Source organism: Pterocles gutturalis, unplaced genomic scaffold (genome assembly GCF_000699245.1).
Source record: "Pterocles gutturalis isolate BGI_N339 unplaced genomic scaffold, ASM69924v1 scaffold10160, whole genome shotgun sequence".
NCBI classification, from domain to species: Eukaryota; Metazoa; Chordata; class Aves; order Pterocliformes; family Pteroclidae; genus Pterocles; species Pterocles gutturalis.
This window is the reverse complement of record NW_010140804.1, coordinates 4,705-28,813: the sequence shown is the minus strand read 5'-3', so window position 1 is coordinate 28,813 and position 24,109 is coordinate 4,705. Positions and strand designations below refer to the sequence as shown.

At 35.6% G+C, this 24,109-nt stretch overlaps 1 protein-coding gene across 1 annotated transcript in view; it reads right to left on the bottom strand.

Moving 5' to 3' along the window:
• Positions 1-69: 69 nt before the first annotated feature.
• The window catches only part of CHD1 (chromodomain helicase DNA binding protein 1), a gene marked incomplete at its 5' end in the record, with an annotated part of 27,888 nt that continues 3,848 nt past the window's right edge, over positions 70-24,109 (bottom strand). The window contains 23 exon segments of the mRNA XM_010083809.1: positions 70-1,106; positions 2,277-2,487; positions 3,411-3,468; positions 3,683-3,779; positions 5,535-5,713; positions 8,621-8,761; positions 9,154-9,417; positions 11,407-11,547; positions 11,922-12,044; positions 13,061-13,211; positions 13,910-14,048; positions 14,455-14,585; positions 15,318-15,359; positions 16,656-16,816; positions 17,006-17,182; positions 18,132-18,227; positions 18,312-18,408; positions 18,684-18,832; positions 19,418-19,567; positions 21,295-21,366; positions 21,809-21,961; positions 23,563-23,725; positions 24,034-24,109. The exon segment at positions 24,034-24,109 is cut by the window's right edge and continues 30 nt beyond it. Of these exon segments, the coding sequence (XP_010082111.1) occupies positions 743-1,106; positions 2,277-2,487; positions 3,411-3,468; positions 3,683-3,779; positions 5,535-5,713; positions 8,621-8,761; positions 9,154-9,417; positions 11,407-11,547; positions 11,922-12,044; positions 13,061-13,211; positions 13,910-14,048; positions 14,455-14,585; positions 15,318-15,359; positions 16,656-16,816; positions 17,006-17,182; positions 18,132-18,227; positions 18,312-18,408; positions 18,684-18,832; positions 19,418-19,567; positions 21,295-21,366; positions 21,809-21,961; positions 23,563-23,725; positions 24,034-24,109 (3,335 nt within the window).

Here is a 24,109-nt window from a genome sequence, read left to right as displayed (position 1 = left end):
TTCATACTTGTGACATGAAGGCCTGAGTTGGTGGGGAAAGGAACAGTCAGAAAAAGCCTGAGAGGGAAAAAAGCTCATTTAATTAATTTACAATAATTTACACCCATTAGTTTGTGTGTTTTGTTTTTTATTATTATTTTTTGTTTGCTTGCTTGTTTTGTAAAAAGGCATTATAACTGATCACAAACAGGAGAAATCCTGGTTATTTTACACTTATAGGTACAGAATTTAAATATTCAAGCTTGTGATGAAAAGCGGCAAGGTGGTCGCAGTGTACAATGTAAACAAGTAGCTTTGGAAAGTGAACAAAGTCCTTGAGAGTTCTTTACTAAGAAACAAAAGAAAATAAACTCCTCATTCCTTCCTGAAATATAAGCACAGGTCAGTGTTTAAAAGTTCATTTACAAACATAATTTAAAACGTGTTCAGCCAAAAACCACTTTGACATTAAGAGTTTTATAGTAAGATCCAGTCTGAAAGGGGCAGTGTTGAGGTCCCTGTAAAAGTAAACATCTTCCATTTCTTAAAAAAAGTGCCACAACATTTGCAGCACAGTGCAGCATAAACTTTAAATACAAAAATATTTTTCTTCTATTGGGATAATAGACCTTGCATCTGGAAAGAAGTAACAATACTGCTACTGATAGAATATCCAGTCCATATCTTTCAAGTCATGTAAGGCAATTACTGTGTTAGTTTACTGTATATGGCTAGGAAAAGGTCCAGAAAATGTCAGTCTTTGTTATGTTTTCCGGCTATTCCATGTATGTTCAGGTGTACTTTTGTGATCTGATGAGTGTTCAAATGGAGATCTGTGTCCTAGGGGAGATCTTGAACCATAAGGAGACCTCGGATCTAATGGTGACCTTGGGCCACTACCTGAAGCTCTGTGGTCCATTTGCCAGTCTGAGTGGTACCTATAATCTCTAGAAGATTTATGATGGCTGTACTCTGAAGCGGAACGGTGATCTGAATGTATCCTGTGGTCTGAATGGGAACGGTGATCTGAATGAGCCCGGCTGTCTTTAAAACTTCCTTCCATGTTTGACCTGTGGTCTCTGCTCCTGTAGTCATCTAGCTTTCTATGTTTACTATCACTGTAGTATCTAAAAAAAGAATTATTTTGTATTAGGGTTACTAAACACACATTAGGAGCCACAATTTTGTCAAATCAACGGAACTGCATTAGAGACATATAATCTTTTCAGTTTTGCATTACTCAAAAAGGATGTTTTGGTGCTTGCTACAAGCATACTACTGTTGTGGTTTAAGCCCAGCTGGCAATAAGCACCATGCAGCTCCTCCTCACTCCCCTCCTCCCCTGAGTGGGATGGGGAGGAAAATTGGGAGAACAAAAGGTAAAACTTTGTGGGTTAAGGCCAGGACAAGGAGGGATAACTCACTACTTATGGTCACAAGCAAAACAGACTTGACTTGGGGGAAAAAAATTAATTTAATTTGTTACTGATCAAATCAGAGAGTAGGATAATAAGGAATAGAACCACAGCTTAAAAAGGCACTTTCCCTTACCCCTCCCTTCTTTCCAGGCTCAAAAACTTTGCCTCCCAATTTCTCTACTTCCTCCCTGTCAGCGGTGGAGTTAGACAAGAATGGGGGCTGCAATCAGTTCATTGTATGTTGTTTCTGCAGCTCCCTCCTCAAGGGGGAGGACTTGTCACACTCTTCCCCTGCTCCAGTGTGGGTCCCTCCCATGGGCACAACCAACTGCTCCAATGTGGGGACCTCCACAGCTAGATATCTGCTCCACCATTAATCAACATGGGCTGCCAGGGGGGATAGCCTGCCATCTCACCACTGGCTGCAGGGGAATCTCTGCTCCAGCACAGCGCCTCACCCTCCTTTCTTCACTGGCCTTGGTATCCGAGTAGCTGCTTCTCTCACATCCCACTCGTCTCTCCACTGCAGGTGCTTTTGCAGGCTCCTGAAGAGCTCCTGGCTCTTGAGCTGGGGCTGTGGTGGGGGCTGGGGTGGGCTTGCCAGCTGCGCCCTGGCTGGGGCTGCGCTACCGACCTGCTCCATGTGCTGCGCCCCTCTTAAATATGTCATTCACAGAGGTGGATGCACCATTGCTGATTGGCTTGGGCTTGGCCAGAGGTGGGTCCGACTTGGAGCCAAGGAAGCTTCTAGTGGCTTCTTACAGGAGCCATCACTGTAGCTCCCCCTGGCTACCAAAAACCCCAACACTCAGACCCAATACAACTACAAAACCGGGAAGGGAATTCTGAACAGATTTAAAAGTTGCTGAACAAACTCACCTGCTGTCTTGTTTGTAGTGATCCCAGTCTCTGTGATCTTTTCCATTGCTGAAGGCTGAATAGGGCCTTTTCCGAGAGTCATTTTTCTTGTAAGCATCTCCCTGATGCCTGTCTTTATGATGATCGTGGTATTGTGAAAAATGTCTATCAGAAGAATAACTGTCCCTGCTACTGTCATCATGGTTTGTATTCTCCTTCAGTCTCTCCACATCTGTTTAATAAAGCAGAGGTTAAAAGTAAGTCTCAAAGTCTTTTCTTCACGTAATTTGAACAGCATTTCTACCTGTCTGATGTAAAGCAGTATGAAAGTGACATTATAGTTTGATAGAAACAATATCTAAATAGTGGAAAAACAAGTGCACCAATGTGAGTGAACTGAAAGAAACCCAGAAGTATGAGGGAAGCCAGCTAGAAGGTAGATGTGTGGGACTCAGAAATCAAACTTTTCAACCTCTCCATTCAGTCTGTGAAGCTGTGTGGTCCAAATGAACAGTAAGTGAGTAGAGGTGCCTTTGGTAGAGCAATTTTAGATAAAACAGTAGCAGCTTCCACTCTAAGAAGGGATGGCCTCAGCATAAGAGTTTTAAAGGTACACCTTGTTAATAAAAGACTTTCAGTGGTATTCCTAAAATACAATATTTTAAGTCCATGAAAAGATATTTGAAGTGTTACGTAACCAAGATAAAAGCGAGTATTACAAGAAGGCAGGTGTGGGACCATAGAAAAGTCAGTGTTATTGCCAACAATAAAAGAAAGCCCATGTAACATTACCAACTATGACTTCAAAGAATAGCTTGCTTTCTTACACAGTAGTGACATTACAACAGCTACAAACAGCCACAGAATTTCCAATAAATTTACAGGTTTAAAGTAGACCTCTCTCCCTCCCCAAAACTGCACACAAAAAATGTTTCCAAATTTTTTTTAAAGGATGGTCAAATATCGTGCTACTAAAACCAGTAAGGACCAGCTTCAGTCTGCACTCAGCTGGATTTCACCAGCAAACTAGTAAAGTTTTGCTAATCAGCCTACCTCTATGATACTTAGTGTGGGAAACGTATCTAGGAGAAAAATGAAATGAAATAAACATGAAGACTAGATATCTAAGACAAGAACATACTTAAGGTTTCTTACCTGGATTTCTAATCACATGCGTATTCACATTGCTGCTAATATTCTGGTCATTGTGTTGCTAAAAGGGACAAGTACAAAAACTCATTGATAAATCCCAAAGTTGATCTGAATTCATTAGAAAAATATCCTTAAAAAGGAAACTACTTTACTCAAAACACAAACGCTCATTGAAGCATATTTCTGTGTTCCCTATAATCGTTTAAATCTAGATAAAAGAGTTTTAATACTGCAAATGTATATTTCTGTATTTAGAAAGTGTCTGGAAACACTACCTGAGACTCTTGGCGTTTTTTGATTGCATGTTTATACAGTTTGTGCAGCTTTCTGGCATCAAATTCTGTAAACTTAGAGACAAAAATCCACAAATTTCTGAGGAAGAAGAAAAGAAAAGTTATAATTCTCCTCTACACTTGTTTTTCTTGTATTATGCAACAGAACGTAGATTTAACTGAAATTATTTGAACAGTATTTCAGTAAACTAGAAACACTATCAATTTTACATAGTATTGCCTAGCAACACAGCAAACATTACTTAGCTGTATTTCAAATGTTTGAAAGATTAATTCCTTTAACAATTTGTCACTTCGTAATATTAAGTGTATGGAAAGTAGTACTAAGAACAACTGTGTTAACAGAATGATTTGTGAAACTGCTTAAAAATGCAGCTATCAGTTCCTATATGTCTTCTGAAAGTTTGTTTGAATTTTACATATTTATCACTCAGTAAATAAAAATGTAAGTCAGTAACATACAGTGCAAGACATTTGACCTACAAGTCTTATTTCATTAAAATATCAGTGAGAGAATTTTTTCACAGAATTCCAAAGCCTGGTCAAAGCCTTTGAAACCAAATGAGAACTGTGAAAGAGGATGGAAGTGGCATGACAATAAATTTGTGCCTAATCTGTGCTCGAAGGAATGAAAGAAGAACAAATAAATCTTTTGTTGCCAAGATGCCAAAACTCTGAAGAAAACATTTGCTTCTATGATCACAGGTAACAGATCTAAAGTCTAGGATTCTTTTAGTCAAATTTACAGGTGGAATGCTTAAAAGAGACTACAAAATACTAGTGTTCAGAACTATCTGAAGTGTGCAGGCTCAGGAAGCAACAGTCTGTTCCTTCACTGTGATTATTTAAACATTATAATTTTGGTCTAGAGGTCTGCAAATGCAGAGAACCAGTCGATGTGCCTAATGACACCTGTTTTAGTTTATATAAGCTAAGTAGTTTAACTACATTTCTTCTTATCAAAGATAGCTGGAATACATATTTTTATAATCTACATATAATATTGTAGCACTATTATAATAGCTCTATTACAAGTTTCCACTCGAAGAAACATAACATTTACCAAAATGTAAGACATGGATCTTGTTTTTGTATCTCAGGTCAGGTCACCTTAATATTTTGAAGTAAAGCAAGTAAAAACAGCAGAAGCACTCTACACTAACAGAAGTCTTCAAGAAAATGAAGCACTTGACAGACTTTTGTATATGGAAGTACAGGATGGATTTTCAACCATAAAAGATTAAAGTGCACATTCCAATACAGGTAACTCAAACTGCAATAAGAACTTAACAGCTCATAAAGATGCAAACTCTTATTTCATTTTTGAAATACATCTGAGTATATTATGATAAATACTTTTATCAAGTCACAGTTAGTATGTAATATGTAATTTAATTTGAGTATATTTTTAAAAGAATAAAGAATTCTGCACCTCAAAATTATACAAAGTTCAAAACAAATTCAGAATTGCCTGTTTTAGCAGGAATTAAAAAAAACCCAAACCTTGAAGTTGAAAAAACTAGATCCTTAAAGGTAAGAATGCATTTCCATTAAACAGTCTAAGTAACAAGTTACCTAGTGTTTGCTTTTGGTAGTAAGAAGTGAGAGGACTCCACCTACTAGACAAAATGCATTGCTATGCAATGTGAAAAAGTCAGTCCGTTAAAAGTCAGAACCATCTACAATCTTCTTTTTATAGATTCTTATTTAAAACAGCAGAAAGATACAAGAATGGGTGAATAAGAAATGAGAGAAACAATTAAAAACCATGTTGCTCAATAAAAGCAATTATAGATGTTCCTTTTTCAAGAAAAAGCAAGGATAATAAGCTTACTTTCTCCACTGTTTAATTTGTTCAGGATTTGTGTACTCCTTTAGACATTCAGTAATGTGATCCCCAATTTTGATTAGACACTGTCTAGTATGTTCCAGCTGTTCTCTTTCAGAAAGGCCCTTCTCTGGTCGATCCAGCTGTTTCAATGCTGCTTTGACAGGCCTCATTCTTTCTTTGCACTGTAAAGTGGAAAAAAGGCATGTATTGATTAAAAGGAAAAAAAAAAGAATTCTACAACATGACCTGCCTGTCACTGTGAGATGTATATACACATGCTGTTGTGGTTTTGTGTGGTGGGTTTGTTTGGAAGCAGGGAGGGGCCACAGTAATGGCTGCTGTAAGTAGCTGCTAAAGGTTTCCCTGTACTCCAGCTCTGCTGGCAGCAAGGGACAGGCTGCAGTGGTGGCTCCTGTAGGCGACTGCTAAGGGTTCACCCCCACCCTCAGCTCCAAGGTCTTAGCAGCCGGGGGGGTGGGGGAAGCAGCATTACCAAGCTGGCACCTGTGAGAAACTGCTGGAAATGTCCTCAGCTTCAGGCTGGACCCACCCCAGGCCAGGGCTGAGCCAATCAGCACCTCTGCAAATGACATACTGAAGAGGAGTCACGAAGATGGACAGGGCCCAGACTGGCCTGGCGGTCCAGTTGCCTGGCCAGCTTCTCCTGTAAGCTGACCTTCTGTAGCCCAAGCCTCTGCCATGGCTCACCCAAGAGTCAGTTTTCTTGGGAGCCGATGAGAGAACCTGCTGCGCAGAAAGAAGTGGGATCTGAGAGAGACAACTATGCAGACATGCTGCTCAGTGAAAAGAAACAAGAGGAAGAAGGTGCCCCAGAAAACAGATGCCCCTGCAGTGTGGAGGCTGTGGGAAGATAAAGTACCTGTGCCCAAAGGAAGCTGTGAATTTTGAGAAAACCCACACTGAAGCCAGGCAGTCATCGGGGGACTCTGACCCTGTGTGGGAAGGACTCAAGCTGGAGCCGGGAAAGACTGTGAGGAGCCCTCCCCTGAGGAGGAAAGAGCAGCAGACTGACTGCACCCCCCATTCCCTGCCCCCCTGCGCCATTGGAGGGGAGAAGGTACAGAACAAAGCCTTTGGGCCTTGGGAAGAAGGGAGGGGTGAGGGAGAAGTGCCTTTCCTAAGATGTAGTTCTCTCTCATTATCTTGCTTCTTGGTTTTGATTGTAAATAGTTAATAAATTCAATTGTTTTTTTTTTATTTTCCCAAATCGTTGGTTTCTTGCTCTACCCTAAGTGGTGAGTGAAACCCTCCCTTGTGCTCACCTCACCCCATCAGGTGTTTAACAAAAGACTGTCTGGTGGCCTTTTAAAACTATGACACATTCAAAGACAGCACTGGTACAAGCCAAATGAAACACAAGACTTGCTCACAGCTCTTAAAAACGTTTTACAGGTTTCCTTTGGAAAATGTTGTGTTTTAAACCCAGCTGGAAATTTACTCCTCTATGAAAGCATTATATTGTAAAAAATACAGATAACAAAGATTTAAGAAAGCACTAATTTAATGGAAGGATTTTCTAAGGAAAAGGACTCAATACAACTGGGTTTAAAAATCATAGTTATAACTTTCAGCACAAGCATATAGGACAAGACTTACACTTTTTAGGACCTTGAAAGCTACAGAAAATGTCAAAATTAAATATGAGATTGTTCAGTACATTTCAAATAGATACTTTGTGCAACAATTAAACCTAGCATGCAGCAGAGGATCAACACTGCTTCTCCAAGCAGTTTTTGAAGCTCAGTTGTACACGGATACTAGAAGGTGTGCTATCTAAGAAGGTAAAGCTAATTTGGGTATGCCTAGATTAGTAACAACAGTGATAGCAACATAGATAGGTCACAGGTGTGTTCTTGAATTTGCACACTTTGTATCAAATGGTTTAATAATAAATCCTGATAAAACCAGTTAATATGATTTAAATTATAGGCACTTGCTTAGGAATCCCATCCCACTACAATGGCATGGTGAACAGATACAGTGCAAGTTCTCCTTGTCACAAAGAGACAAATTATGTAAACCTGAACAATCCACAGTAGTAAATTCCATTAGAACCATTAGAAGGTGTAGTTAAATATGCTAATTAGACTGCATATGACCATAACACAATGATAAATATACATTCCAGGACAACAACAACAAAAAAAAAGTTCAAGACTGCTTAGAGAGTGCACAGATTAAGTATGTAAATGATCAGAAAAATGTAACTGTACATGTAAATCAAGTAACTTTCTGTCACTTCTTCCTGAATCACTCAAAGCTCATCTTGGGAATCACAGGTGAGTTACCTGGAATGTTTGGAATAAAACCATACATAGACCAGTTACTGCTATAACTCAAGAGAATCTTACTTGCACATTACAGCCTGCATGCACAACAGCCCCAATAAACCTGGCTGGCAGAAACAACTCCTTCAAATCTGAGTGACTGAACATGCACAGAAGAGTAGCTGCTCAAAGTAACTCACTGATACTTTTCCAAAGGCCCCAGTCAGCCTAGAAAACTTTACATAAATTGTGTGTGTGTATCTAATATTGATTCTGTTCTTAGTCAGAAGAAGTGATTAAACAAAATTATCTTGGTCTCAGAGATTACTCCAGCAAGGTATTTCTACTGCCTTTAGCATTTGTTCTCTCCCATGTCTACTAATGTCAGTCTGCAATACTTCAGGAGGGAAGTACTGAAACTTTCTCTTGTTATCTTGCAAAGAAGTAAGGTGTATATGATAAAGCAAAGCCAGAGACTCCAGAAATTGCACTGAAGTTCATTCATGTCTGCTCTTTAAGAAGCAGGATACACAAGTTATTCTTGAGGATGTATTTTTGGATCAGTTTTTTGGATAAGCCATTGGATAAGTTCTCCTCCTATCCTGCATAAATACAGTAAACAACAAAACTGCTGGAATGAAGACAAAAACTACTTTACTACAGTGTCAATAACATTCACTGGTGTGAGACTTTACTAGCAAAAGATCACCTGGGTTACTGTGGCTAATAATAGAATCAATCAGAAATTGTCGTTATTTAGACTATCAAGTATAAACACTAACTTATCAAAAAGGGACTTACCACACTAAAAGTTTTCTGATCCAGTTCTTCAGATTCTTCTGATATTGGAACTGGTTCACTAGTTGCAGTAATATGAACTGGAGTATCCAACAAAGGAATTTTTTTAGTTTTTTCTTTATTTTCAGATTTTATTTCATTTACCTAAGGGCAAGATATAAAAATATTTTAGTAAACTTTATTTTGGCTCTGGAATTATCCTACAATATTTTACAACCGTCATAACCATTGCATTTTCTTCAATAATATGAATGAAAATTATGCTGACATTCAATTACAGTACATTTTACTTTCTCAATGGCATGGAAAGGGAGAATAGAAAAGCAATAAAATAACTTTCTGCACATGCTTGTACTTTCCCATTTCATATGCCTGTCCTCATGGTTTCAGGTAGCAAAAATAAAACTTCAAATCATGTAAAAGACTTAAATGAAGTGACAATCGATCAGATCTAAAATACCTGTTTATTTCAAAATCATTCACAAAAATCTAGTGGCCTGTTTCTAGTGCTATGTAAGATAAGTAAACCTAGTTACCTTCTCTTCCTTTACTTCTTTTTCTTTCTGTGTGGATTCTTTTACTTTGTTTTCTCTCCTTTCTTTAATATCTTTTTCTTTTATTTCTTTCTTATCCTCTTTTTCTTTTTTTTCCCTTTTCAAATCCCTCTTATTTTCCTTTTCTTTTGTCTCTCTTTTTTCTTCAGCTTCCTTCTTTATACCAATATCTGGCTCAGGCTTTTCTTCATTTTCTTTTTCTGCTTTAATTTTTTTATGTGGATGTTTCACTGAAACAATCTCATCCTGCAATACGCAAGCATACATGTCACATCAAACTCAGTTCCTATCTATACAACTTTTGTAACCATCAGATTAAAACATACTTTTTATCTGTGCATTTTTTTTTCTTTTTTAGACATAGATTTAACACCTATCAAATAGAACTGAATGCATTGGTAAAGAAAGATGAGAACTACTCACTTCCTTGATGTGACAAAGCAAGTACTAATTTGGTAGCGGGGGTGAGAAATTACGTCCATTTAACTTAGAATTAACTCAGAATTCTGTCCCTCTAAAAGGTAGTTAGGCTCTGAAGAGCGAAAAACTGTAAGGAAACAGGTCTCGCAAAACTGAGCTGGTTAGTCAGATCACACAAGTGATCAGGATGTTAGAAGACCTCTAGTTAGCTTTGTCCCAGTAACTTTTTACCATTCCCACATTAAACGTTCACAGCAGAAGGTAACAGAGTCCCAACTTTCTCTTTTCCAGAGGTTTCTTTTACTAGGCTTAAAAAAAACAGTCTTAGTTATAGATTGTCTGATAGGGGCCCGTTTAATTATTTGAACAAAACATCACTCCACCAGTCTTCATAATATTAACTTATAAGGTTTGAGATGGAAACTCAAATCCTTTCAGAAAAATCCTATAGTAAGTAACAGAAGTATTATGTACAGGTGCAAGAATCATTATAATCTTTGAATTGCTTTGAAGTACACCCTGGAAAGGCATATAAAGAATACATTGCAGAAAAACAGATGAAAGAATGGCTGGCCCATGACTCTGAACAAGTTACTTAAATGAGGTACCAAGTAATCAGCCCAACCAGGACTTCAGTATTTAGGTATCATGGAAACTTCCCTGCAAAAATCCAATGACATCAAGAGTTTCCTGGATATTCTAGCAGTTTAATATCTAAGTTTTAAATATGGTACACGGTGTGGCGCCCAAGCAGCTAAAGCCAGTCGTTTAGGTGGTTAAAGCCCATTTTTGTTCATAGTCCAGTTTTCAGATGTGTAATTGTTAGTCTGTGTCCAGAAGTATTGAAGCGATAAATATCTGTTATTAAATATACATAAGGGGAGAGCATTCTAGGTACTTTCCAAAAGTCAATCAACTGACTGGCAGTGTTTTCTGTTTTGAGTGGGGTTGAAGTCTAAAGCTCATTTTTAAAGTTGTCTGAACACTTAATTTGCTTAGTTTTAGGATTCGGTTGCCCATGTTAATTTACTGGGAACTGTGATAACACTTCACTTTAGTTTATTTTAAACCAGGTAGTAAGTGTTTTTTTGATGAATATATATTTGCAACGATTTATTCCAGCTGCTTTCAAAGTCATAAAACTAGGTTCAACCCTAAAATTCACCTTAATTTTTATCTCTAGAGGTTTCTCCTGTGTGATAAACATTAGAAAAAAAAAACACAACAAAAACAGAGGCCTACACATCAGAAGCAACAGAACACAACAACCTTACATAATTGGTTAAAAACATATTTTTGAATAATGAAAGCCATGCCATATACAGGAGCTTTCACACGCAAGTCTTGAAATACCATTTATTCATGCTGCTCATTCTAATTGAGCTTGATGGTTTTTTCTTGAGCCTGAATAAGAACTACCTGAAGAATTACTATCAGTAGCAATGGCACATTAGCCAGAAATATCAGTTTTATAATTGTGTGTTACATTTGGTTTGCTTTTCTAGCAGATACAATGCTGAAGATTTTAAAGAATGCTGCAACAGAGCAATGCCACTTGTAATTAGACCACAACATTTTTTTAATAATATAATATGGAAAACTACTCATAATCCCTCAGCTACTGGCTTATCATTAATTTACAATGCATACAGTCTTCCATGTGCTAGTACTGATGCAGCATCAACTGTAGTCACCACAGGTAAAAGCATGACATTCAGGTGCTTAAATTTTATTAAGTCCAGGGGAAGATAAGATATAAATTTATACTAATAAAAAGAACTAAATAGCCGTTTTTACCATATGAAAGATAACTACCTTGTTATCCTCATCCTCATCATCTTCATCAGATTTTTCTGAGGGTTGGGGTGAAGAATCACTTTTTGTCTCTTCTTTTATTTTTGCAGCCTTTATCATCTTATTCTTCTTAGTTCTTGATTTCCTCCTCTTTGAATTGCCCTGAAAGCAAATTGATCTTTTTAATATGTCAACTGGCTAGCATCTTTGCACCACAGTTGCAAAGAAAAGATATTTGAAAGAAAAGTTGCAAGAAATAGAGAGTTAATTTTATTTTATTTATTGCCACTAATGATCACTTTTCTCAGGACTGGAGACAAAGCACTAGTGCAGCAGTAGAGAAAGCATAGAAATAATACAAGAATAATACAATATGAAACTCGCAATTGATTTATTGAGTTAGTCTCATGTAATATGATTAGCAACACAGAACAATACTACACAAAAAGCAGAACCAAAAAAAGAAGAAAATAATTGGCTGAAATGCCCATAAGTGTATTGTTTGATCTCACTAATGACAGTCAAATTTTACTTACTGCACCAGCAAGCCTTTGTGCTTCCTTCCTTGCAAGGTCTTTATTCAGTAATTTAATGAGGTAGTCTGCACGCGTCTGTAACTGCTTCGCTTGGGGTTTCTTATCTGGATCATCAGGCAAAATCTGAGGAGAACAATGGTAGTATCACAGCTATGACTACATATTATCAAGTTTGGAAGACCCTAGCCTGGAGCACACAGAACAGAAAAACCTGTGTAAAAGAAAATGGCAAATAATCCACTTCAAATATACCTAGCAAATATGCTAGCATGCTTGAAGCAATGGAAAATTTCTTAATGTTTTCATTTCTCTCCAATCAATGTGAGTCTTGGAAACTGCCTCACAGTTTAAAATAAACTCAATAAACCAGCCTCAGATTTCTGTTTCCACTTTGACAGTTATCTAAGAAATTCTGAGCTCCTGTATCAGTCATCCTCAGATCTTATTGCTCTGCCTCATGCATCTTCTAAATGCAGAACTCACTACAGGATATTGCAGAGAGCAAAAATATAAATGGGTGGTTTCAAAAAAGCAGGCAAATTAATGAAAGGCAGGAGTAGGAATCATTATTAAATTAATTTGAACACAACCCTGGCTCCTCAAATCCCAAAACTATAGGTTGTTGGCACTGACACAAAGTTTACTTCACCCTAGTCTGTCCCTCAATATCTGTTGCTCACTATTGCTAAGGAGCTATTGCAATAATTCTAGTACAGCTATTCTCATGCTGAGAGTGAAAGACAGCTTCAAGTGAAGAAGTTAAGTGGGGTTAAGTGGGGATGGGGAAACGAAATCAAATCTGTAGAAAAACCTCTCTTTTCGGAGTTCAAGAACACAAGACGGACAAAACTAGAACATCTAAAACAGGAAAGGAAAAGATTTAAAAGAAAAAAAATAATCAAGTGACAGAGGTCCAGCTACACTGAAATATGACAACATAATTGACTGCAAGAAGGCATACTTCAACTGAATACACCAGACCTTAAAATCTAATAACAAGAGGATACTAAAAATTCCAACTGATACGTAATGTCTCTGCAATTTCAATTATCATAAAATAAGCTCTTTTAATAACTTTTCTTAGTAGTATTACTACCTAAACAAAAAGAGTCCTTGATGAAATGTTGTAGATGACATACCTTCTGTGTCAAACTAAGATCAGGGTCCATTTTTATCATTTCCCAGCTGCCATAACCATATTCATAGATGCCTATTAACAGATTGGAATCATCTTCCTTGCCCCAATCTATATCAAAATGAGCAGCCTTGGTGTGGCATGGGATGACATATCTAGCAGAAATAAATTAGAAACACAAATAAGGGATCTTTAGGTCTGAAGCTTAGCAAGGGGGAAGAGAACATACTAAAAGTGAGGTAACTAGATTTTTTTTTTTCTGCTAAGGTGCTGCTATACTTAGGAAATTAATCCAAATAATTGTTATATTTTCTTAACATTTTTTATAAAATATTTATTGAAATCAGCACTAAAATGTGCTTTAAAGCTCATCAGGACTAAAATATGGAAAACAGACATTGTGGCCACGAGCTGCATCAGAGACTTGGCTAACCATGAATAAAAGCATAAATCATCATCCAAGTGTAAGTGCTAACGAAGTGGATAGTTTAGGCATTGTGATACACAAGGTGGCAAGGCAAGAAGTTCAGAGGATAGAAACAACTACTGCTGCACTTGACATATATGGCTTTCCTTTTTTCACACACAACAGCTCCTCAGCAAGCCTGAATTCTAGTCCTGGTAACGGAACACAGTCCCCAGTGAATATTAATTGAGAATACAAAGCTGGTACCAGTTTCTATGGCAAGGGAAGAAAGAAGAACAGATGTGCAGCAAGTTACTGCCGCCAGTGAATAGAGGGACAATGCTGTCACAGTGTGCTTTGAGTCAAAATTGTCTGAAAAAAAGCTACTAAAACTTGCAAAGTTTTCTACATTACTACTTCCTTAAAAAAAACAAAACAAAACAAAACCTTTTTCTTTCTTCTGGATCTGAAGGAATGGATTTGTGCAATGGTGCCAACTCTTCTTCATGAGAGATGACTAGCTTTGCATTCACCTGCACTCCTGAGATTCGGAATGTTGGGCCTTTAACTTTCCCAAGTCTACCTCCTTAAAATAAATGACAAAGCTATTAAAATGTTTACTTTTATAAATATACAGAAAAATGTAAAGAAAACAAGTAAGATTGATAAGGCAGCAAACTTTCAATTACACCAAATTACTTTTTCTTAACCAAATGCTTTAATTAAGCTCCAGAATATAAAGGTCTTCCAGATAACAGCAGATTACTTTTAGATTTCACAGTAAAGCAAAAATAATACTGCATTCTCCAATGAGAATTCACACACAGAAAGGAAAAAAAAGTCATCTTACTATAACCCTTAAAGATCACTCAGCATGCCAACATTTGTATTTAAATTTTCCCCCAACAAAACCGTTTTCTGTTATGATCAGAGTGCAAGAATAATTCAGACATCATATTTTTATTGCCCCAAGTCCCCTGAACACATTGTACCTGCTCTTTCTTGTCCAGATGAATTGTCCTTTAAAGCTTTAATGCATCCATTGTGTACAAGCTCTCCCAAACGTCTAAGATCTGTCTCTGATTTATCAACTAGCTCAGCATCTCTAGCTACAGCATCTAACCTGTAATAAAACAAATACACGTTTTTATAGCTCTGAAACTTTAGTAATTGTGAATGACTGCTTCAGTCTTTGAAACAGAAGAATGATCACGTCAGTTATCAGTCACTTCCACTTGCTATGCTGCATACAATTTCGACCCAAGAAAAAAAAAAAAAAGTGATTCAGGTATCAAAGGACAATACAACAAGAACTGTAAAGGACCCTAACCCTACAGTCTTCAGTTTTAAAATGCCCCTCAGCTTTTAAAAAAAAAAAAAAAAAAAAAAAGAATAATTATATACAATATGTTCATATGAACTATATTTTTAAGGAAAATAAGGATGGGAAATTTTTCTTAAAATATGGAATAATAAAGCTTAAAAATAAGAAGTGACAATAAGGAAAATTAAAAACTAACTGACAATCACAGGGGATAAACTGACAGTCTTTCAACAGGCTATTAAACAAGACAACTGAATGATTATCACCAATGACAATTAAACAAGACAGCAGGTAAAGTACAAAGAAAGAGAGTAAGAAGCCCTGCAAATTTAAAGGTTTGTTGTGTGGCTGTTTGCATACATACCATATGTGAAGAAAAGGAAGATATTAAGCTAAAGTCATACTATAGTCAAGGCAAAAAGACTAGACACTGTCTTTTTGCTTCACCCTAAGGCTTCTTGACATATTGTTCTAATTTTTATGAAAAAAAGGTTCTAAGTTGCTACATAAAAAATAATCAAACAAGTTTACCTTTCAAGAGGGCCACCAAATTTCTTGTAACTCTTGATAAACCTAGTAACAGAAAATAATTTTGGCACTTAAAGGAATGCTTAATGGACTACACTGGTTTTAAAACTGTGTTAATACAATTATTAATCTTAGTATAATGCTATATGGACAACGGGAAAAAAAAAGTAGGAAGAGTAGGGCAGCTTAGCATATCCAGATAACCCAGTCAGAGTTTTATTGGCTTAAGAACTGATGTAAATGAAACAACAGAAAGTAAAATTTATTTCTGAAATTGCTTTATTAATTTCACAAGACAGAAGATTGAGCAGCTGGATGTGTCTAATAATAAAAAATTTAATGTGGATTTACAATAAATGGAGATTTCAGGCATTATGTTATGCCTTATATAGTAACAGGAGCAAGCTGCAACAGGTGATTTGAAGATTTTGGAAAATATGACATGAAAGATACTCTCCGTAGGAAGGTGAAAGTGATGGAAAGAAACTGGAGATACCTGGGATAGAAAGGAAACGAAATAAAAATAAAATAAATAAAAAGAACAATCAAGGCCTCAAATTGCTAGTGCAAGCACAAGAATAACCTTAAAAAAAGCATCAATTTGCTGTGTTGTTAGATGAAATGGAGAGGCAAAAAGGATCTTTGAAGTTATTTCTCTAATCAAAAATACTTCGGAAGTTTTGCAGCATTTTAGAGAAATGCATACTTAAATTTCAGAAGGAAAGTAGCATTTCACAAACCCAAAAAGGTAAAACAATTCTTCCTCCTTTAAAAAAAAAAATTAGGTCCAAATATTGAAAGGATGTGCTGTACAAGATTGAAAAAGGACTTTATACTTTTTTAAATGTAAAAAAAGCATGATATAACATTAATTCAATTGCAGTGACAATAAGTTTGGAAAGAAAACAAAGGCCACTCAAATTTTTGTAGCTGTGACCCAAAAGATTTGCATTCTTTCAGCACTGCAGATTTTTCATGAAATGATGGGAAGCAAATTATTTTTCTTTTATGTTAAAAGAAAAGCTCACCCATTGTAACAACTGGTTTTTGAAATCACTGCCTTCATGGGTGCAGGAATCAAAAAATTTAAAACAATTCAAAATATTTTTCAAACGTAATTTTATCTCTCATTAAAATGGGTTCAAATTCTTGCCATGAGAGTTCACTATGTCAGCACCACAAAGTACACAAGGTAGTATGTCAAATGCCTAGAATAAAAACATTTCAAATAAATTCAGGAAAAATAAAACCACATTCTGTACTGTCAGGCCCTACAATAATAATAAATTAAAAAAAAATTGTCTTGTCTCTTTAAATATGCATATCCCCCCCATATCTTACCGCCTGATCTCTGCATCATTAAATCCTTTAATATTTTCTCGAGGAATAGTTCGTGGTCTTCCACGTTTTTTCGGCCGTTTTCTTTCTGAGATGGAGTCACTATCAGATTCAGAGTACCTTCTGCTCCTACTGCGCCTCCCTTCACTGCCATTAAAGCTGATCTGGAATTTCAGAATAAGTAATTCAAAGCTAGATGATTAACAAGCATAAGTAAAGTTTTACCTAGCCTGTAAAAACTACATGTTCAGAAAAGGAAAAAAAAGACCAACCCAAAACCCAGTAACAACCCGTAAAACCAAACTAAACCAATAGCAACATAAAAATACACATCAGTCAGAACCAAGAGACACCTGTTTTGCGCAGTTTCTCATCCTTGGGAGCATATATATTTCTTCAAGTTCTTTTTGTCTTTCCTCCTCTTCTATTCTTCGCCGCTGGACTTCTGGAATGATGTCTTCCCAATTTCTTGAATTTCTTTCTGGTTCCAATTCAATATCATCTTCATCCATATTGGAAAAGTTGGCAACCTTGTATATCAGGATATATGTATTATCATCAAATCAATATATGACTTTATTTGAAAAAGATCGAGCAACTAATATCTTAGGAAAACAAAGTTCTAGATGGCATATTTTATGTATTTATATATATGCTATTGTTTTATGATATATATACAATCTATGCATACAAAATGCTTCATGAAACACTATATCTAATGAAAGCATTTTAGTTCCTTTATGAAACAGAGACTCCACGCAATATGGACTAAGGTGAGAAAAGATCTTTTTCTTCTTTTAAAACTTGAGTAATACAGATGCACAATGAAACACCTCCCCGATAGCTGTATGATTGTTGTTTGACTTCCTTCAAAATAGGGCTAATGACATTTGAATGCCTGAGTTAATGTGACACCGTGACAATATAAAACTAACCAAACATTAATGCACTGTAGAAATCTAAATATGTTGTGAATGCACTATCAGCAGGAGAGCTATTTAATAATCTGATGATCTAAAGAAATCATCATGCTCTGCATTTTTTTTTTTTGCACCCAAATTATAACATGTTTAACTGATAACGCTTAAAATACTTGGCATTCAATTTTACTTCAGGACTAAAAGCTGTCTCTAGAAGTCATCAACTAAGCAACTGAAACTTCATCTTTTGCATTCAACAATACCACAGCTGCTAAACAATAAAGGCAGTAAGTAAAACACAGAACTACCTAGAATTCTAATCATTAACACATTCATAAATATCTCTTATTTTACTATCAAAATACATCATGTAATTTTAAATGTTGATACTGATGGCAGGTATCCTCTACAAGTGAAAAGACACTTTATTAGAAACAGAGTTGACTTACTGAGGCATATATTTCATAAGTAAGAAGAGAGAGAGAGGTACACAAAAGAAAAAGTACCTTTTATAAAGGAAAGTGTAATTATGGCAGGAGAGAAGGAATAGAGTAAATACCTTGAACTGTGAAAGCAACTCATCTCCTACAGTTAATGGACCTGGCTCATTTTCACGAGTTTCAGCTCTCTTCAAGATTTCATCTATATCCATTTCCTAAAAAATAAGTTGTTTCTCTTTACAATGAAATAATTCATACATATTTTTGGTTGTTTTATCTAGTCCAGAAACAATACCTACCTGGGGCTCCTGTTCTTCCCCTTCAGGTTCTTTAAAAAGTTCCTCAGCACCAAACTTCAAAATTGCTGATAACTCCTCTTTATTAAAAGGTGTTGAGCTGAAATAAAAAATGGTTCAGGAAAAATACTTAACTTGAAAAAGTGCTCTATAATCATGAGTCAATTAAGCTTTCTTTTAACTGTTAAATAAAAACTACATATTTTCAATAGATATATATTTAATATGCATATAAAAATTTACAAAGACAATATACTTTAAATTTTATTTAATCTTATTTTGCCTTTCATTAATCAAGTAAAATAACTTAAGATTTTTACTTACTTGTCAAATATACTTAAGTGCAAATTGCTATGTAAATAAGTATAAATATACCTTGAAGGAGTAGAGCCTGTATGTAGTACGGTTTTCCCTGTAGTGTCCATTCTCTGAATTACTAAATGATCTAACACCATCTTTTTCTTGGCTCTTTCAAGAATATCTTCTTCTACGGATCCTTTTGTGACTAGCCGATAAATATTAACCTATGTATATATTAAAAAAACAAGCAACAACAAGGAGAAATCTGTCTTCACTATGTATCTTCTGAATTTATTGACTGGCTTCAAATACGAAGTACTAGTTCAATCATGTTACTACAGTTTTTACATAAGCATTTTAAAAACCCAGAGAGGTAAATTCCTAGACCTGTCTTTCTTAAACTTCAGTGATCTGGCATAAGCATTGCCACAGGCAAAACTGTTGTATCTTCATTTCCTACTCTATGTCTTCTGCAAGAAAGAAACCTGAAGAGAAGCAATAAATATTTAAGCAAAAGGGATGTGTCTGATGTAGCAATTATTTTCTAGAATGACATGATACCAAGGAATGCAGGACAGACAAGCCCACAACTATTCTCTCCCATCCATGTACCACAGCTGCCATATTATCTCTCCATATAGGGAGATTTAAAAAAAAGCAAGTTAAATGAACATTACCAACATTTTTGGACAATACACAGCAAGTATTAGTTATTCTTAATACAGGAAGACTGAATGGTACAGATAAGAGTGGACAGCTACTGTACAGAACCCTCCAGGGTTTTGGACCTTAAAGCTGAGTGTGAGTACCTGTTTCTTCTGTCCAATCCTATGCGCTCTAGCCTGTGCTTGCAGGTCATTCTGTGGATTCCAGTCAGAATCAAATATAACTACAGTGTCAGCAGATGCCAAGTTGATACCTAATCCTCCAGCTCTAGTAGACAGTAAAAAGCAGAAGTCCTGAAATCATAAAATAAGAAATAGTTTTATATACAATAGTCGTAATATCCTTAAAGGAACCAATCTCACACTTGCTTATGCACTCTGTGGCAGACTACAAAATCATACACTACCAATTCCATAACTCTTCTATAGTTAAAGCTTCTTTAAGTAAAAAGAAACATTGATGTCAATTTCTTTCATAAACAGTAACTGACTTCTCAACAGTTTGAAGCAAGCAGCATCCTAGAAGATGATCACCAACCGAAAAATCCCAACCAAACAAAAAAGACTGGACAAAAAGTATGAAAACCCTTATGTTAAAGCCTCATATGTTACAAAGTCTCTCTCCCACATCCCCTGCCCCAAGTCCTGGAAGGCTAAGCAGCCATGTCAGAGCAGAGAAGATGTCTACAGGTAACTGTTTAGGAAACAGGAAGCAAAAGTATTCTGCCAGGTTCAGTGCTGTTCAACATATTCAAGAAAAGTATGAAAATGGAATAAGCAACAGGATGAAAAAGAGACAACTGTGAAGGGCTACAGAAGGATCTTGAGACATGCAATAAAACAACATTTGAAATTCAAGAAAAAGTAAAAAAAAAGGTTAAAAATAAAAACAATCCCAGTTTTCAGTACAGTTACAGGAAACAGCAAACCATTACACTCATGAAGAAGCCTTGAGAATTGCGTTAAGAAATTTCCACGTAGATCTTAGCTCAGTATTGGACAAAAAACACAAAAAGTTAGGAATTTTTAGAAAAGAAATAAAAAATAAAACTGAGAACATAAATTAATAGTTTGCCTCCGCTTTAAAATGCATGAAGTTTAATTTCCTCTTCATCTCAAAAAATGTACAGTGTAACTGCAAAGATTTCAGAAAACGGCAACAATGTCTACGCTGGAAATTTGAAACAGTATTAACTTTGGTATTTAACAAATATCTGAATTTTACACTATGGAGTTAAGTCCTTCTACCCCCATCATAGCAGAAACAAGCTCAACAGCAACTGATAATTGGTATCATTCAACTACAGATTTAAAACAAACAAACAAAACAATCTCTCCTCCCCCAAATCTGCCTGTGTAGGACAAAAAATTATAGCTGATAAAAGGTATGGAATGGCTTACAAATATTAGGCTTGCTAAATAAGCTACAAATCTTCCAACTCAGAAAATAAAGACTCTGTAACAGACACCTATATATTCACAGGTTGATCTCAAAGAATGTCTAGAAATAAATTCTTCACTATTTCTTCCAGGGCAAGTAAGTTGCAACAAACATAGGTAACAGAAGCCAGATTTGAAACAATTATATATGGTTGTTCATGCAAGGATATACACAAATTAGTTCTGCCCACTGCCAAAGGAAGTTTTGATGCTAAGTGCTTAAGTTCAATGCTCCTGTAAATGTTGGGTTAACTTCTACGGAGCAACAAGGCTGAGGTTAAATTTCTGCAGTATTTATATACTAATTAAAGCTACTTTGATAAAGAGTATTAGAAAAAAAAATATAGCTACACAACAGATTAAATACCATTTCCATAAACTATGTGTTTTCTACTTAACCTCTTAGAGAAAAAAAAAAAATCAGCAGACATAAACCTTATACTTAACATTTATTTATACATAAACCTTATATTTTCAACCTTACTGATATATTCCTTACTCTTCTCAGCCTTCATTTTTTAAGCAATGTTTTCTGTATTTCTTGAGGAAAAAAAAGAAAACAAATTCCATAGGAAAAATACCTCTGATCCTTCTGCATTAAAATGATCCAGTGCTTGCTTCCTCAATTCCCCTTTTATTGATCCATCAAGTCTCTAAAAAGATTGAATACTACAGTTAAAAAAAGTAATTCTTATACTATATTCAAAATGAGAGCAACTTGAACTCTCAACTGCCAAAACTGTTACATGAAGGAAAAAAAGTAATGCAACACATCACTTAAATTTTTAATTCATCAGTTTAATTTCAGAATACTATTTAGCATAGAGCAATGCCAGTCTTTCTAGAAAAATAACGCTTTTTCTTAAGCAAAGTGGTAAAGATCACATAATCACAAAACAGCTGAGGTTGGAAGGGACACCTGGAGCTAAAACAGGCTGCCCAAGGTCATGTCTAGGAGACTTTTGAATGTCACAGAGGATGGAGATTCCATAACTTCTGGACAACTTTTTCCAGTACTCTGTCACCCTCAGAGTAGAGATTTTTTCTTATATTCAAAGATCAAAGCTTCTTGGCTACTGCCACCAAGATTCTTACCTGAAAGGGAAACTGACGATACTTCAGATATTCTGCTAGGATGTCCAGCATCCTCACCATCTGTGAGAAAATCAGAACTCTGTTGCCACGTTCTCGCAGACGGATCAGTAGCTTGTCAAGAAGGATCAGTTTCCCACTGCTACGTATTAAATGCTACAAAAATCAAGAAATACATATTACAAATTAAGTTCATCTCAACACTAATGCACACTGCAGTTGTTTAGACATTCATTCGAGGTTTGCTTTTCTTTCTATTGCTGTGGGAATTAAAAAAAAAAAAAAAAGACGAATTCTTTAATTTGACATTCCTTCACTAAGAATTTTATAGTTTAAAGCATGCATACAGCGCAGTCTCCTAAAACTATGAAAGAAAAAACAAACACCAAATTCATGTGACCATAAGACAACACTACTATATAAGCTTACTAATATGCATCATTAACTAAGCACACTGATTTTAGCTGAGTTGATTCAAGCTGAAATCAACAGGATTACTAATTCACATTTTTAAAGGAAATTAATTGTTCAGTTCCCACTCTTAAGTCATATCTTAACTCCAAGTAAATATATGGGTTTAAAAATTTAAGCAGTTATGATGTAGACCCAAGTTCTTTTCTGCCAAGTAAAAAAAATAATAAAATTTAGTAACAAATAAAACATAAGATTGAGAAAAAACTATCTTAGTAATACTTTCTCTTCACTTCCCATCTTTTGAAAATAAATAAGTACTGCTTCTTAACCCTCTAAGTATTTTTAAACGAAGCCTATCAATCAAGTTTCTCAGGCAAGATGAAGTGAGAGGAATGTTGTTTGTGATGCCTAACACTGTAACCCCCCTAAAGCCTGTTAAGCCTTCTCTAGAACAGAAACTCAAGCAAACGGGAAATTTAATGTTGAAAATGTTAGGCCCCTTTAGGTGAAGACGTTTGAGCCAGATTTTTAGAGAAGGCTAAATTCTGAGTTAGGTGCTTTTATTCTTTATGCTGGAAAGGAAGAAGATATTTGTTACTGCACAAACTAGTAGATTTGGAAAGGTATTTAATACATCAACTTGAAAGCTTACAGAAAAAAAATCTCTTTAGAAACACTTATGTTAGTATAAACTGCATCAACAACAACCTGTTGCTGTGCTTCCCGACATTTTTGGTGCAAATATTAGATAACCTTAAAAAAAAAAAAAAAAAGAAACAATAGACCATCTTTGGTAGTGATAATTGTTTTCATTCATTACAGCAACAACAAAATCAGACTGAGCTTTGGATGCTTGTTACTTTCATTTCCTTTCACTTGCAGGCATACAGAGAACAGTATTTGATTATAAAAAAGGCTTAAAAGCATCCTGCAGATCATTTTCTGCTATCACATAGATTGCTGGTATATCACTGCCAGTCACACACGTTTCCACTCACGTCACATTTACCTGCTTAGCTGCTTGGTTTTACTTAGGTTTAAAATAAGTTTATTTTGCATGAAAATACACAGCCTGCTTCAAACTATTTCCTTTTTACTTTGATTGTAATTAAAATCAGAGATATTTTGTTTAGTCAATTATCTCTCAATTATTCAGTTCCAATTAAGAAACAAAAATCAATTTACTTGCCTGTAACAACCAGGATGCACATTTTCCAAATAATCTGTTTTTTCTTAATATACTTCAATAAAAATAATAAACTTCCAGAGCACTATAAAATTGTGTGAATATTACAGATGTAAAACAGATTTTTTTTTTTTTCTTAATTAAAAAGTGACATTACCTGTAAGGCCTCCTGTTTATTATAGAATTCATTATCATCTGGTGGTTTAATGAGGTAGCAATGGTTACAACACTTCTTGAGTTCCATCATGATGTTCAAAAAGCCTGAGGTACTGCCTTTTGAACCTTTACTGAGGGCTTTATAATTCCTGGTTAATATCCACCTATAATATAGACATATAATATAAGTAATTTCTAACCACATGTGGAAGCAAGAAAGATGTAAGCTCTCCGAAATATAAACAAGCTAAAGAAAAAAAGCAGCTCCCAAAAGAATGCACTAATATGCCAAACATAAGAAACTACATGAATAGACCACTATAATTCTTGAGCCCCTCCTTCATAGAATTTTACTGTTGTGAGACTCTAGAAGCCTCAAGTTCAAATTGCATTACAGAAACTATTATACTTCAGTAAATTGTATGCAGACATATCACTAAAACAGCACAATTTTACAAGTTTTGTTACTTACTTGTAATACTGCTTCTGCAATGCACTCATTTCCATCCTCAGAATTTGTTCAACTTTAGCAGGTAAAGACTTTTCTA